This window comes from Syngnathoides biaculeatus, chromosome 2 (genome assembly GCF_019802595.1).
Source record: "Syngnathoides biaculeatus isolate LvHL_M chromosome 2, ASM1980259v1, whole genome shotgun sequence".
NCBI classification, from domain to species: Eukaryota; Metazoa; Chordata; class Actinopteri; order Syngnathiformes; family Syngnathidae; genus Syngnathoides; species Syngnathoides biaculeatus.
This window is the reverse complement of record NC_084641.1, coordinates 29,486,293-29,502,565: the sequence shown is the minus strand read 5'-3', so window position 1 is coordinate 29,502,565 and position 16,273 is coordinate 29,486,293. Positions and strand designations below refer to the sequence as shown.

The following is a 16,273-nucleotide window of genomic DNA, read 5'->3' as shown; positions in this document are numbered from 1 at the left end:
TCCAATTTAATGTGAACACTTATTTTTATATTATAAATAAATATGATATTTTTTTTCTCTTCCAAATGAGCTGTGAATGACAAATGTTAAGCTTGTCGTCAGCTGCCTATATTTTTTTATTTGATGTACGACAAACAGATCAAGTGTCATGTCATTATCCAAGCTGCTTATCCTCACGAGTGTTGGGGGAAAGCTGGAGCCTACGCAAGCTAGCTTCGGGCGAAAGGCAGACTGCACCCTGAACTGGTCGCCAGGCAGTCGCAGGGCAGGTATCGACACCACCGCTTGGCGGGAATCGATCCCACGCTGCAGGCGTGTGTATCAGCGACTTCCGGATCAAATGTTTGATAGAAAACAACACGGACAAGTTGCAAACTTGGCAGAACAGTGCCGCACTGGTTGGAATCCCGACCCCGCCTGTGTTGTCGTTTGCATGTTCACCCCGTGCCCGCTTGGCTTTTCTCCGGGCACCCCCGCTTTCCGCCCACATCGTTGGCGTGATTGTGAGTGGTTGTTTGTGTCTATGTGCCCTGCGATTGGCTGGCGCCTCCTGCCCGATGACAGCTGGGATAGGCTGCGGCACTCCCCGCGACCCTGGTGAGGATAAGCGGCTAAGAAAACGGATGGATAACTCAATAGATGCGCTATTTCATAAATGCCATCACTATGATGGCTTCTTCATAGATGTGAAAATTGAACAGTCCAAAGTGCCCAAAACTGGCTCTCGATCCCAAACACCCCCTGCCCCAAACCCCCGCCACCACCCACTGGACTCTCCTCGGGGCATCAACTTGGCCAGACATCTTGGAATCTTTGACCTGACAGGTCCGAACCCGAACCTAACGGTAAACGTCCGCAGTCTGGAGCAAATAATTGCAAACACTTTATTGCGGCAGCCACACGCGTTGAGTTGCCCCCCCCCCCCCCCCCCCCCCAGGCCTTCACGCCACAAGGCGAGTCTTTGTGAGGTGCTCCGAAATAACTTCGCTGCTCTTTCATTTCAAACATCATCATCTGCCGTTTTCCCCTTTTGGAAGTTTCCCACCAAATATTTCATGAGGCTGTTTTCATTGACAAATATTATGCCACAGACGTGATCGCCGTCTGAAATTTATGGGGACGGTTGTAAGGCGATTAAAGATTCCGTGCATACATTATTCACGTTTGAAGATAATTGCTGAAAGGTGCAAAGGCAGGGAATTATGTAATTTTGTAATAATATGTAATAGTCAGTTGTGGAACTGACAAGTTGGCTCATTTGAGAACTTCTTCTTCTTCTTCTTCTTTTCCTTTCGGCTTGTCCCGTTAGGGGTCGCCACAGCGTGTCATCTTTTGCCATCCAAGCCTATCTCCTGCATCTTCCTCTCGAACCCCAACTGCCCTCTTGTCTTCCCTCACCACATCCATAAATCTTCTCTTTGGTCTTCCTCTCGCTCTTTTGCCTGGGAGCGCCATCCTCAGCATCCCCTTGGACCATGATGTTCGCAGATGATATTGTCATATGCAGTGAAAGCAGGGAGCATGCCGAGGAACAATTGGAAAGATGGAGACATGCACTGGAAAGGAGAGGAATGAAGATTAGCCGAAGTAAAACAGAATATATGTGCGTGAATGAGAAAAGTGGAGGGGGAAGAGTTAAGATCCAGGGAGAGGAGATGGCGAGGGTGGACGACTTCAAATACTTGGGGTCAACAATCCAGAGCAATGGTGAGTGTGGTCAGGAAGTGAAGAAACGGGTCCAAGCGGGGTGGAACAGTTGGCAGAAGGTGTCTGGTGTTCTATGTGACAGGAGAGTCTCCACTAGGTTGAAGGGCAAAGTTTCTAAAACAGTGGTGAGGCCGGCCATGATGTACGGATTAGACCGGGCCACGACCGATCCGGTATGGGATTCTTTAGATGAACGCTCATATTTGTTTGGCACAGTTTTTACGCCGGATGCCCTTCCTGACGCAACCCTCTGCATTTATCCGGGCTTGGGACCGGCCTACAGATTGCACTGGTTTGTGCCCCCCATAGAGCTGCATTGCTCATTTGAGAACAATGCGTATTAAAAAAAAAAAAAAAACGTACTTACTTACTTAGGTTAACGTGTGGCCGCAATACGCTTCCATGTACGGAGGAGATGACTCTCCCTGTCCTAATTTTCTTTTTCCAATCATAGTTAATGAATGCGAGTTTGTGTAAAACCAGGGATCATTTATTGAAATATTGGTATTTGTATTGAATACTAGCTGAAAAGATGGATGGATTCTGGCAAAGGTCAACGTGTAGCCGAACACGCTTCCGCGTTCACGAGCCGTCAAAACCGTCACTATGTGGGATTTATTCCTGATTGAGAACAGATCCAGCAAGGAAGTATTCGTACGCGTCCGGACTTTTAATACGCTTTCCAACTTTTCCGTTTAAATCTCGACGACTTACTCACCAGATCCACGTGTAGATCCAGTTATCCGAGACAAGCGTAAGCGAATTAACGGTCCAATTTCTTCATCGGCGAAAACATGGACTTTGGCATTAAATCCGGGTCCTCTATGCCGAGTTTATCTCATTTTTCCACGTCCCGTCGTTTTACTTTCACCTTCTAAATGTCTGACAGTATCGGGCAAGACTCTGGCCGTCGCGCTACAAGACAGATTTCCGTGTCGTCTCCAACCGACTTAGCATCGAGCGATGCTTAGCTTGACCGGCAATATGGCGACGTAAACAAAAGTGATTTTATGATGTAAGGTGCACGAGCTCTATTGCAGTATTTTTATCATGCTCTGAGGTCGGAGGTACTGTAAGGTCCGACTTGAACGTATACGCCAACGTAGTTGAAACTTTTGCCCTTTTTTTAGCGCTTTCTTGGAAAGGGTCTCATTTCAGCCTCTTTAATGTGAGCCAATTCGAACCGAGAACAAGTGAGTCCGTTTTTTCGCTGATATCGCTTAACTGCCTTCAAGCAGGCCCATTTCCTCTTTCCTGTTTGTGCCCCCCCCCCCCGACCCGCCACATTTACCCGCTAACACCCCGTCCCGCGTCGACACCCAGGGTGTGTGCGGCTATTTTGAGCGCGCCCTCGTTTTTTTTTTTCTCCTCCGTTTGTAAACAAGCCGCCGTTGTACGACGCGAAACGCGCCGCAGCTTCGGCCGGTCCGACCGTTCCGGTCGGGCGGAACAAGTCGGGCTTTATTCCGCCGAGCGCCGGCGACTCCACCCCGAGTTCTGCCTGAATGGCATCACACAGTTTCGGCTCTTTCGGGTGCCGCTCGCGCGGCCGTCGAACGGCTTACGTGTGCCGCGGTGTCATTGAGCAAGGGGGTCAATCGGGGGTGAGGGGGCTCTACGACTCTGTCTGGAAAAAGGAGAGAATCCCCAGATTGGCTTTGCCTTCGACTCGCAATCAGTCAAACACGAATGAATGAGCGCCTTGACTCTGGGGAGCCTTTTCTCATTTTCTCTGTTGAGTTTTAGCACCGGCGGTCCGCATTCCGAACCGGCCCGTTAATCTCTTTGCGCTTTGGACCGAGCCGGCGTGTTAGTTGCACCGCTGCTGTCTTTGCACATCATTTTCACAAATGAGCTGAGTTCGTAGGAGGACTTTTAATTCCTGAACTCCATTTAAAGAGATAGGAAACATTTACGTGACGGTGGAGCGAACATCCCTGAATCGAGGTGGCTTCATTTGAAAGAAACGTCATCAAATAACAAAAACACAGATTCCTTTGCGTGCGAGGCAGCTCCAACTATCATTTTACAACTTCATGGATTACAAAAGCAGGATTTTGTCGCAAATGCGACATTATTCACGTGTTTTCTTGCATTTTTTTTTTTTTTTAGCTTATTCTGAGGCATCACTGTTGAAATAACAAACAATTTAAGGGGTACATTTTCTCAGACAAACGTTGTCCTGAACAAACTCCATTTGGAAGCCACACGGGAGAAGGGGGGGGGGGTTCAAAGGTCAAGGCACACTTAACACGTTCGTTAAGAGGAGCAGTGTGTTTGCTGTCGCCAGGCACACATCTGGACAACACACGTGTACACTTACACATACACACAAACATACACGCGCACTGCTGCGGCCTTTTTCGAAATCCTTTTACCGAGTTCTTTCATAGCTTTTAAATATTATACCAACAGATATGGAAGTAAATTCAACCATCCATCCATTGTATGAGCCGCTTATCCTCACGAGGGTCACGGGGAGTGCCGGAGCCTATCCCAGCTGTCAACGGGCAGGGGGCAGGGTGCACCCTGAACTGGTCGCCGGCCGATCGCAGGGCACATGGAGACAAACAGCCGCACTAACAGTCACACCTATGGGCAATTTAGTGTGTCCAATGTTTTTGGATTGTGGGAGGAAAGCAGAGTGCCCACCCGGAGAAAAGCCACGCAGGCACGGGGAGGACATGCAAACTCCACGCAGGCGGGTCGAGAGTCGAACCTGGGACCTCAGAACTGTGAGGCCGCCGCTTTCCAGCCGCTCCACCGTGCCGTCATCCGAGACGCTAATCCTCACAAGGGTTGCGGGAAAGCTGGAGCTTATCCCAGCTAGCTTCAGGCGAAACTGGTCGCCAGTCATCAAATCCAAATTTTCAAGTTTTTTTTGGTTTTGTTTGGCGGTGTTGCTTCAAATAATATTGAATCATAATCCCCATATTTAACATTCAATACATGGTGATGAATATTGTGAAACCTGACCATGATGCCCGGAGGAAAATGCTATCGAATGTTTTTGAATGCATTTTTATTGAGTTGATTCGTTGACTCAGTATAAACGATCCGTACATCTGCGGTTCTCAAATCGTGGAGGTTCACAGAATCCATCCATTTTCTGATCACTTATCTTCACCAGTGTTGTGGGCGATCCCAGCTACTGGATCTCGGGGCGAGAGGCGGGGTACACCCTGAACGGGTCGCCGGCCGATCGCAGGGCACATAGAAACAAACAGCCATTCGCACTCGCACTTGCGGCCAATTCAGAGCCACGTTTTGGGGATGTGGGAGGAAACCGGAGTTCCCGGTGCAAAACCCACGCAGGCATGGGGGAGAACATGCAAACTGCACACGGGCGCCGCCGGGATTTGAACCTCGCTGAACAGAACTGTGAGGCAGACACTCTAACCGGTCAGCTGCCATTCACATGCAACACATCTTCCTTCTTTTAGCTTTAGGATAATTAAAAGTCCCATAATTGTGGCTTGTATTTAATATACAGTAAATCTGACATCATTGCATGTGTTTATTTTGTTGAAACAAGAGGCATATTGTTACATTTTTTTTTTCAAGAACAAAAGACATATTGTTTTTATAATGCATCCTATTTCTTGGAAAATAAAACCATTGCTGTGGGTTTATACTTTTTAAAGTCAGTGGTTAAAATATGACATTCTTCTCTGGTTTTTAATTCTGACAGATTGTCTTTGCTGTACACATTAAAGGCTTATTCCGCATAACATTGCAAACTAAGTTTCTCAATAATAAGCAACGTTTTTAAAATGGTCTGGCAATTAGGGGTACATTATGGCAGTTATGTTAAATTGGCGTGAAAATGACAAGGAAGTCCATGAAAAAAAATAATCTTTCCCCCTCGTTAGAGGTCCTTGACTGCTGGCAGAATTATACTGCCCCCTTGTGGTCATTAGAGCTCGGAACAGCCAAATCTATTTTTCGGGCGCAATCCTGCCGCTCATTCCAGCATTCCACGCGTTGTCGGGCAGCTGAACGCCTAATATAAGTAGCGGAAAAATTGAACTTTTGTAGCCTGCGGAACTGAGAGGCTGCCGCTTTTTTTTAGAAGGTTTAGAAACTGTGACTTGAACAAACTAAACTTTTGAACTCTTTCTAGATGTGGTTCTTCCGCTGCGTGCTTGTACTTCCTGGTTCTCCACCAATCAGCGGCCTCTCTCCAAGGCAGAGACGTGCGGTGCCTTTATGGATCTACGTAATGTGATTGTTTATTACATTGTATACAGTGAATAATATTATCCACGTTAGGCCACAAATGTGTTTATGTGTTTTTTTAATTTCATCAATGTTATTTTAATATTATCAAATTTGTTGTCAAAATGTCTTCAGGACTTTACAATGATATAAAGCCCGGTACACACACAAAGACGATTGGCCCGTTTTTGTGTATTTTGCCACTTGTTTTATGAGATTATTTTAGATTATTTTATAATATTGTCCTTGGGTCTGATGGGTTTATACATCCCGATTCTACGATCTGAAACAGGGCCCGGCACACAATCTCCAGGATGTGGGATACACATTAGGATTTTTCAAATCTTGACCAAAAAAAAAAAAAAAAATCTTTGTCAGACCCTGCACATTGAAGATTTAAAAAAAAAAAAAAATCAAATATTTAACAGATTTTATGAAATTCTGTGTGGTATTCTCTCCTATGACGTCACCGCAGAAGACGTACCACACACTTAAAAGATTTGGTTCCACTACCAATGTTGATCTCACACAACGCTTCCAGATAAGCGGTAATTTTTCCCAAATCCTCCTGAAAGTTCTTAGAGACAACTTTCTAAAATGGCCTTGTTTAGAAAATAAAAAATATGAAAAATGACTTGCTTGGGAAAATACAGATAATTCTGGAGAAAGCACATTGATAAATAAAAATGACATCAGGTTATTTTTATTCATGGTTGTGTCACGGTAGAGCAGCTGGAAAGCGTTGGCCTCACAGTTCTGAGGTCCTGTGTTCGATCCCGGACCCGCCTGTGTGGCGTTTGCATGTTCTCCAGGTGGGCACTCCAATTTCCTCCCAAATCCCCCAAACACGCATTGATTAAAGACTCTAAATTGCCCATAGGTGTGAGTGACGAATGGTTGTTTGTTTCTATGCGCCCTGGGATTGGCTGGCAACCAGTTCAGCGTGTAACCCCGCCTCCTGCTCGATGACAGCCGGGATAGGCTCCAGCGCTCCCCGCGACCCTTGTGTGGATAAGCAATCAGAAAATGGCTGGTTGGATGGATTCTGTGAGCCTCCATGATTTGATAACCGCAGATGTACAGTTCGCTATAATAAGGGAACAACTCTTGCAAAAATATATCAACTCAATAAAAATAAATTCAACTTTCAATCAATAGCATCATGGTGAAGTTTCGCAATATTTATGTCCGTGTATTGTATTTTAAATGTGGGGATTATGATTAAATATTATTTGAAGCAACCCTGCCAAAAAAAAAAAAAAAATCGAAAAACTGTAATTACTGACATCGTCTGAGGTCCCGGGTTCAATCCCGGCCCTCACCGTGTGGAATTTGATTGTCCGTAGGTGTGATTGTGAGTGCAGCTGTTTGTCTCTATGTGCCTTGCGATTAACTGGCGACCAGTTCAGGGTGTACCCCGCCTCCTGCTTATTTACAGCTGGGATGGGATCCAGCACTCCCCGTGACCCTTGTGAGGATAAGCAGCCAAGAAATTGGATGGACGTCTTTATGTGGTATCAGGGTGCTTTTTGATTGGCGGTATTCTGCTCCACGTCGCAATTCACGACGTCACGAGTCGGGAGGCGTCAGCTTTTCCCCACACGCGAAGAGTTTTACGTTCACGGGTTAAAGCGCAAAAATAAGCCAAACGACAGCCGGTAACTCGAAGAAGTCGTCTGTCGGGTCACTCATATCGCCTAACGCGCCCGTTTCAGCAAAAAAAAAAAAAAAAAAAAAAAGAAGTACCATCACAGGGGGGGGGGGGGGGAGGAGCTCCGTTTCTTCCAGCGGAGACGCTTGTGAGGCTTTTCACGCGGCTTGTTTGTCATTCTCCACTGGCCGCGTTAATAACAGGCCCCGAGGCTGCACTTTCGACAAAGAGCCACATGCCCCATCCTCACAACTTACGCACACACACACACACACACAGTCAGCGGTGCGTGTCACTACCGGTTTCGTTCACTCCTGCAGGACGTGAGAGGATGCGGGATGGCGTCTCTGCTGCTGCCGCCGCCGCCCGAAACCACGCGCGACCTCCATTAAATGCTCACACCCCCGAAGCGCCATGGCTGTTGACGGTAGGTGCCTTGCTTTTTCCCAGTACTAACCGAAAAGTACTGTCGTGATCCGTTTGACGGAGCTTCCCACAATATAATAACAGCAATTTACTGTAAATTTCAACAAGAGATACACGAGTGTTGTGCGGTGCCGTCCATCCGTCCCTTTCCTTTGCCGCTCATCCTCACGAGGGTCGCGGGGAGTGCCGGAGCCTATCCCAGCTGTCAACGGGCAGGAGGCGGGGTGCCCCCTGAACTGGTCGCCGGCCAATGGCAGGGCGCATAGAGAAAAACGCTCACCATCTCACCTTGGTGCAATTTAGAGTGTCCAATTGATGTTTTTGGGATGGTGGGGGAAACCGGAACAACACACGTGTACACTTACACGTATACACACACGCACTGCTGCCGCATTTTTCGAAATCCTTTGACTGAGTTCTTCCAAAGCTTTTAAGTATTATACAAACAGATATGGATGTAAATGCATCCATCCATGCATTTTCTTAGTCGCTTATCCTCACAGGGGTTGCAAGAGTGAGACAAACAGCCGCACTCACAATCACACCTAGGGGCAATTTAGTGTCCAATTAACGTTGCACGTTTTCGGGATGCGGGAGGAAACCGGAGTGCCCACCCGGAGGAAACCCGCGCAGGCACGAGGAGAACATGCAGACTCCACACAGGCGGGGCCGGGATCGAACCCGGGTCCTCGGAACTGTGAGGCCACCGTGTTAAGAACATTTAAAGAATAATTCTATCATAGCGTGAAGAATTTGAAACAATCATGAACATTTTTGGTTTAGTCCATTTCAATTGACTTGCTTAACATTTGACACATCCTTTGTTTTATGCTGTACATCCATTTTCTTAGCCGCTCATCCTCACGAGGGTCGCGGGGAGTGCTGGAGCCTATCGCAGCTGTCAATGGGCAACATGCAAACTCCACACAGCCGTGTCCGGGATTGAACCCGGGACCTCAGAACTGTGAGGCCAGCGCTTTCTGGCTGAGCCACCGTACCGCCACATATAATTTTCCATCAAGTTGATATCTTTATGTCAATTTTTTTGCTATTGTATGGATCTTTCAGTCCCACTTCAGATGGTTCTAAAGCGACTGTTCCTAATTATCTCCTTCGCTGTTGAAAAGCGGAATGTTTACGACAACAGCCGCAGGGCGGAGCAACACCGGGAAGGATATTTTCAACGTCAGCGTCTTGCAGATGAAGCGACGAGACGGTTTTTATTTTTGTTTATTTTTATCGGCACCGTCGTCTTGCCTCAATTGTGGCCGGATGTTGAATGCAAGGACGTAAAAAGTTCTTACGGACGGAAACCCAAATGTACTCTTTCATGGACCCATATTAAGTCGATAAACATAATTTGTATCTCACTTCACGTGGAGGATTCGCAAAGTTTTTTTTTTTATACTCGGAAAATGCAGACTCATAAACAACTCACGTTGTGTAGCGAGGGGGTGTGCAATCTATGCCCTCGGGCCTGTGTGGGCCACCTTCCAATTTTTGGTGGTCCATGGCCTACGCTAAAAAATTGCATTTGACATGGCCTGTGTTGCATCCATCCATCCATTTTCTTTGCCGCTTATCCTCACGAGGGTCGCGGGGAGTGCCGGAGCCAATCCGAGTTGTCGACGGGCAGGAGGCGGGGTACACCCGGAACTGGTCGCCAGCCAATCGCAGGGCACACAATCACACCTTGGTGGAATTTAGAGTATCTAGTTAATGTTTTTGGGATGTGGGAGGAAAGCGGAGTGCCCATAGAAAACCCACACAGGGACGGGGCCGGGATCCAACCTGGGTCCTCAGAACTGTGAGGCCAACGCTTTACCAGCTGAGTCATCGTGCCACCCACCTGTGTTGCAACAAAAAAAAAAACAAAAAAACAGTAATTCCTTGATTTTATAAAGTTCTGAGGTCCTGGGTTCAATGCCAGACTCGCCTGTGTGGAGTTTGCATGTTCTCCCCTGTGCCTGCGGGGCTTTTCACCGGCTTTTCTTCGGGTGGGCACTCCGGTTTCCTCCCACATCCCAACATTAATCGGAGACTCTAAATTGCCCCAAGGTCTGACTGTGAGTGCGATTGGCTGGCGACCAGTTCGGGGTGTACCCCGCCTCCTGCCCGATGAGAGCTGGGTTTAGCTCCGGCACTCCCCGCAACCCTTGTGAGGATAAGTGGCTAAGAAATTGGATTGATGGATGGTTTTATAAAACACTTTTCTTGATATAAAAACACAATTTGCATGAATAAAAATGGCAACATTTCTATTTCTAACACCTTAATGAATACAAAAAATAATTACTGCAAGGAAAATAAAATAAATAAAAACGGTTTCCCTTGTCACCTTTAACCAAAGGGGCAAATATTATTTAGTGGTGCCTTCAGATATGAGCAACATAATTTAGTTTTTCAAATGACACTACAAGCTGTCATTTCCCTGATTTTTTTGTGCTTTGACTTGTGAATAAAAATTATATCGTGCAAGTGAACTCAACTCACTTCACAGTAATTAGCAGTTTGGCAGATAGGAGACAATTATTAATAATAAAAAAAAAAAAAACCATCAAGAGGTAAATATCATGAAGAATAAAAACTGGAATTATGAATTTTTATCTTACATTCATCTTTGGATCCGAAACCGAAATTTCTCGAGTATACAACAAAAAAATAACACTTGCTGCACCAAGATTGCAATCTTCCCGGTCTTTTCAATCTCATTGCTATATTTACATTTTTGATCATACGTAATCTAACGCGTGCTATTTTGATGATTTAAAAACACATTCCAAAGATTTCAGTTGTTCATTTTTAGATGGCAAGAAGTGATGAAGTTCATTGGAGTAATTTTAATGATGAAAGATGATTGTAAAACATGAACGCTTGCAGCCTTAGAGAGAAAATGTGCGTGTACAGCATTGGCCTTTCCTCTTGATACACGATGAGACCTTTTTTCAAGATGTTCCACATCTGGCCCGCCGCGCTCCAAACGCCGCCAGCAAGCCTCCCCCAAACCCGCTCCGTGAATCCGTAACGAGGGGGTTGCTTTCTGCCGGGGGCCCCCCGGCCAAGAGAAACACGTTGACTGCGCTTTCTTTAATTAGCCGACGTCGGCAAACCGCGCGCCGTTGAAAGCGACGACAGACCTCGACATCGGTTCACCGTGAACAAATTCTTGAACCTTGCCCCCCGGGAGCCGTTGCTAAACGTCCCTTCGCGGCTGCTCTTTTATCACCAGGCCAGGTCCGAGCACGTCGTTCTCGATGACATCGCGGCGGCCTCCGTTTGCGCCGTGCGCAACGTCCCGTGTTTATCATCCGCCTCCCGGTCTTTCATCATCTTTCGTTCCCCCCTTCCGCAGCGGCGTCCAGTTTCAGCTTCTGCCGGCCGGCCGTGGAGTACAGAGCTCTGCCAGACGACTTTAAGCAGCAGCTGAGTCGGCGGACCGGCGGCAACCTGACCTGGCACGACGGTCGCGGACAGAAGGCGGCGGGAGGCCGGCCGGTCAAGCTGCTGCAGCGGCCGGGAACGGAGGCCCGTCAGGTTATCTCGCGTCTTGACTCACATCTGAAATCTGCTTTGCCCGATGAAATTTAGAGCACCACAATGTGCACACGCCATGGCCACCAGGGGAAAGTACAGTGAAGAAAATAAGTATTTGAACACCCTGCTATATTGCAAATTCTCCCACTTCAAAATCATGGAGGGGTCTGAAATTTTTATCGTTGGTGCATGTCCACTAAAAAGAAAAATCCATATATTTATCAATCTATCTATATATATATATATGTATATATCCATTTATCGATTTATTTGTGTGATGCAGCTGCAAATAAGTATTTGAACACCTGAGAAAACCAATGTTAATATTGAGTGGCCTTTGCTTGCAATTACAGAGGTCAAACGTTTCCCGTAGTTCTTCGTTGCAGGAGGGATTTTGGCCCAGTCCTCCACACAGATCTTCTGAAGATCAGACGGGTTTCTGGGCTGTCGCTGAGAAACACGGAGTTTCAGCTCCCTCCAAAGATTTTCTATTGGGTTTAGGTCTGGGGACTGGCTAGGCCACGCCAGAATCTTGATATGCTTCTTACGCAGCAACTCCTTGGTTTTCCTGGCTGTGTGCTTCGGGTCATTGTCGTGTTGAAAGACCCCGCCACGACCCATCTTCAGGGAAAGAGGTTGCTCCCTAAAATCTCACAATACATGGCTACGGTCATCATCTCCTTAATACGGTTCAGTCGTCCAGTCCCATGTGCAGAAAAGCACCCCCAAAGCATGATGCTAGCACCCCCGTGCTTCACAGTAGGGACGGTGTTCTTGGGATGGAACTCGTCATTCGTCTTCCTCCAAACACGGTTAGTGGAATTATGACCAAAAAGTTCCATTTTGGTGTCATCTGACCGCAAAACTTTCTCCCATGACTCGTCTGTATCATCCAAATGGTCATTGGCTTAAGTCTGCCAATGACCGTTGACCATGACGTCTTCGCGTATTACCATCAGTCACCTTGGAAACGGTGGTCCCAGCTCTTTTTCAGGTCATTGACCAAGTCCTGTGGTGTAGTCCTGGGCTGATTCCCCACCTTTCTAAGGATCATTGAGACCCCAAAAGGGGATATCTCGCCGATCCAGATTGACCGTCATGTTTAGCTTCTTCCATTTTCTGATGATTGCTCCAACAGTGGAACTTTTTTCACGAAGCTGCTTGGCAATTTCTCCGTAGCCCTTGGACAATTTTGTCTCTGGTGTCTTTGGACAGCTCTTTGGTCTTTGTGGTCATGTTACAAGTTCGAGTCTTACTGATTGTCTGGGGTGGACAGGTGTCTTTATACAGCTGAGGACCTCATACAGGCGCATCTGATTCAGGATCATCCTTGGAAGTGGACTTTTAAAGGCGGACTAGCAGGTCTTCGAGGTTCAGAATTCTAGCTGATGGACAGGTGTTCAAATACTTATTTGATGATTTGATGAATGTCTTGAAATGATGTGTTGCAAATGTTGACGGTTACAGATTCTGCCTCATATCTTGGAGAGAAACGCGAGATGAAACATAATTTTGGGCTCCAAGCAACGGTAACACGTCGTGCAGTCACCACCCGTGTTGTACATTTCTGAAAATGTCCGTCTCGAAGATGTTACTGCTCCTCGGCTGCATCCCTTTCTATGAACATTTAAAAAAAAAAAAAAACAGTCAGGAAAATGCGGCCACTGGCTTTGTCTCGTTACACGTGCTCACTTTTTTCAGACAAAATGGAGGCTGTCTCACCCCCCCAGGCTGGCTGGCTGGCTCTAAAGTAGCACAGCTAATGCTGCAACCCGGCTGATGCTGCAGTTGCACACCCTGCCCAGCCTTCGATCCTCTACGTCCAAAAAAAGTCATGATCATGAACTATGTTTCCCAAAAAGCTATCATTAAAACTAATCTTCTTAAATAAATTATCCATTTATTCATCCATCCATCTTAGCCACTCAACAGAGGAAAAAAAAAATCACTTCACTTGTACTTCCTTTGCACCAATTACCGTAATTCCCGCCCTACAGAGCGCACCTGGTTATAAACCTCGGCGCTAGCATCAGCGCATGGCTAGTATTAGCATGGTACTAGCATTAGCGCAGCGCTAGCATTAAACTCTTACTGAGGCTTATAACCAGGTGTGCTAATGCTAGCATGGCGCTAACGCCAGCACCGCATCACTGCATAAACCGCAGGGTTGAAAGCGTGTGAAAGAAGTCGCGGCTTGTAGGCCGGATATTACGGTACTACTTTTGTATTATCCAGGGGTTTCGGAACATCTTGGGGTGTTTCAAGAAGACCACACTAGTTTAGTTTTTTAGCAGATAGCAGCGCAGAAAGCATGCTAATAGTGATTGGTGGGAGGGGAATCATCTAAAAAAAATAATTGTAAGTTATTCTTGACAGCCAGCGTGTGTATCGGGCATTCAAGCCTTTAGAGTGCCTCGTTGTCCACCATGAATGTCACCCGCATGTCACGGAGAGATGGTGGAAGAGTGAAGGGAAGAAAACAAAGTCTGGTTTAGCAGTCGGTGTCTCCACCCGGGCTTTGCACTCACATGGCCGCTTTAGAGTGCCTCGTTGTCGCAGCATGAAAAAAAAACAGCGACAACTTGGTGTGATATTTTCCAGTTATTAGTGGCTTTAATAAGATGGATTTTTGCTGCTCAAACAAGTAGCAATATGAAGGCATAAAAAGGATGTAGGATACATTTTTTTCAGGTTGTAGTCGCTGTATTTGTTTGATAGTGTAGTGGGGTGTGGTTTTATCACATTCAGTTTTTGAGAGGAGGAAGAAAGGCTTGATTTGTAAATATTTTGAAACCCGAATTCATATATTTGGTGATTTTTTTTTTTCAATTATTCAAGTTTGGTAGAGTTGTTAACACTTTGTTTTGTCGTGTCAAATTTAGAAAACGTTTGTTTTCACTCCACGGGGAGTTTCAAAGAACTATGTCACGACCCATCAGAACGGAAGTAGGACCCAAATGCAGGAGTCGGGAGACGCAGGTGTAATTCCAAGGTCGGGGTTCGGGCAGGCAGTCAGGCGCAGCAGCGGTAGTCGGGACGTCGGGCGTAGAGAGCAGGTCAGCGGGCAGGCAGGAGTCGGTACACGGGACAACGATCAAAGCAGGCAGGAGTATCAAGGGAGTCAGGCTTACGGGGTCGGTCGGAGAACGGGCGGTGGTCGGTACACACGGGTTGTCGATCAGAGATACGGGAGTGCAGGAACGGGGCATGAGTTGCGACGATCTGGCGCCGGAGCAGTCGTCCCCGTGGTCCTATATATACCGGGCCCAATCAGCCACCATGAGGCGCAGGTGTGCGGGAATCCGCACAGCCAAGGCTGGACCGGCAGGACCATGACCAACTAAGACACTTTTCTTTCCTGGGCCACATCAAACGATGTCTGGCTTTCTGGCCTTGAGTTTTCCACCCATGTGTTTTCTGCCCTCTGTCCCCGCCTACAGTCTCGTTCGTGTGACAATTACAGCATATACAACACCAGCCCGGCACAGCCGAGCTTGGTCCGACCCGTGGTGCTGTGGACGCAGCAAGACGTTTGCAAATGGCTGAAGAAGCACTGCCCGCGCAACTACTTGGCCTACGTCGAGGCCTTCTCCAATCACGCCATCACAGGTACGCCAAGCGTCCCGGGGATGAACAGAAGTTGTTTGCTACCACCTTCATTTGATTTGTAATGGATTTCGAGGGCGGGTGCTGCTCCGACTGAACGGCGACAAGCTGACGAGGATGGGACTGGTCCAAGAGACGCTGAGGCAGGACCTGCTCCAGCAAGTTCTTCAGCTGCAAGTTCAGGAGGAGGGACGCAACCTGCAACTGCTCAGCAGAGGTCAAGGTCTGTGACAACATCCAGCGTCAGCCTTAAGTACTAAGCTGGATGCTTCTGCCTTGTTGAAGAACCTCACAAAAGTGAGTACACCCCTCAAACTGTCATGAGTGAGGCTCGAGGGCGGACCTCAATGCACGACTCAAGAGGCAAGCAGGCAGTACAGAGGAGGTCTTTATTTGTGCTGAGGTCGGTTACCAGCAGGTCAGTCCAAGAGAGCAGAAGTACTAGTAGTGGCAGGCTTACAAGGGTGGTCAGGGGACAGGGGAGGGTCGGTACACAGGAGATCGATCAAAGAAGGCAGAAGTGTCAAAGGAGTCAGGCTTACGGGGTCGGTTGGAGAACAGGCGGAGGTCGGTACACACGGGTTGTCGATCAGAGATACGGGAGTGCAGGAACGGGGCATGAGATGCGACGATCTGGCAGAGGACCAGTCGTCCCCGGGGTCCTCTTTATACAGGGGTTCATCAGATCGTATGAGGCGCAGGTGTGCGCCTCCCAACCAGCTGGCCACGCACAGCCAGGACCGGAAGGCTGGGACGTGACACAATCTCTCGCAAACTCAAATATTTTCCCTGAACCACTGGCAACAACGTTGAGTACACCCCAAAGTGAAGATCTCCTTTAATTGGGTGCAAAGTAATATTTTATTTGAACACCATTATTCACGATTATTAGCTTGATACACAAGAAATTTGCTCACATGACCTTTATGTTATGACTAATTCCAGCCGCAATCCTAATGAAGTTGAGACGTTGTATTCAACAGATAAAAACAGAGTACAAGGATTTGAAAATCGTGTTCTGCCAATATTCAATTGAACACACTATAAAAACAAGATATTTTAATGTTCAAACTGATCAATTTTGTATTCCGCTAACAATCATTAACTTTGAATTTTATGGCTGCAACACAT

The 16,273-nt window shown here is 47.2% G+C and overlaps 1 protein-coding gene across 1 annotated transcript in view; it reads left to right on the top strand.

The window, feature by feature from the left end:
* Positions 1-16,273, top strand: part of LOC133495604 (sterile alpha motif domain-containing protein 10-like) — a 33,493-nt gene that overhangs the window by 15,667 nt on the left and 1,553 nt on the right. Inside the window, exons 3-6 of the mRNA XM_061810467.1 lie at positions 7,897-8,003; positions 11,355-11,536; positions 14,977-15,145; positions 15,219-15,365. Of these exons, the coding sequence (XP_061666451.1) occupies positions 7,991-8,003; positions 11,355-11,536; positions 14,977-15,145; positions 15,219-15,365 (511 nt within the window). The 5' untranslated portion in view covers positions 7,897-7,990. The remainder of the gene's footprint in view (positions 1-7,896; positions 8,004-11,354; positions 11,537-14,976; positions 15,146-15,218; positions 15,366-16,273) is intronic.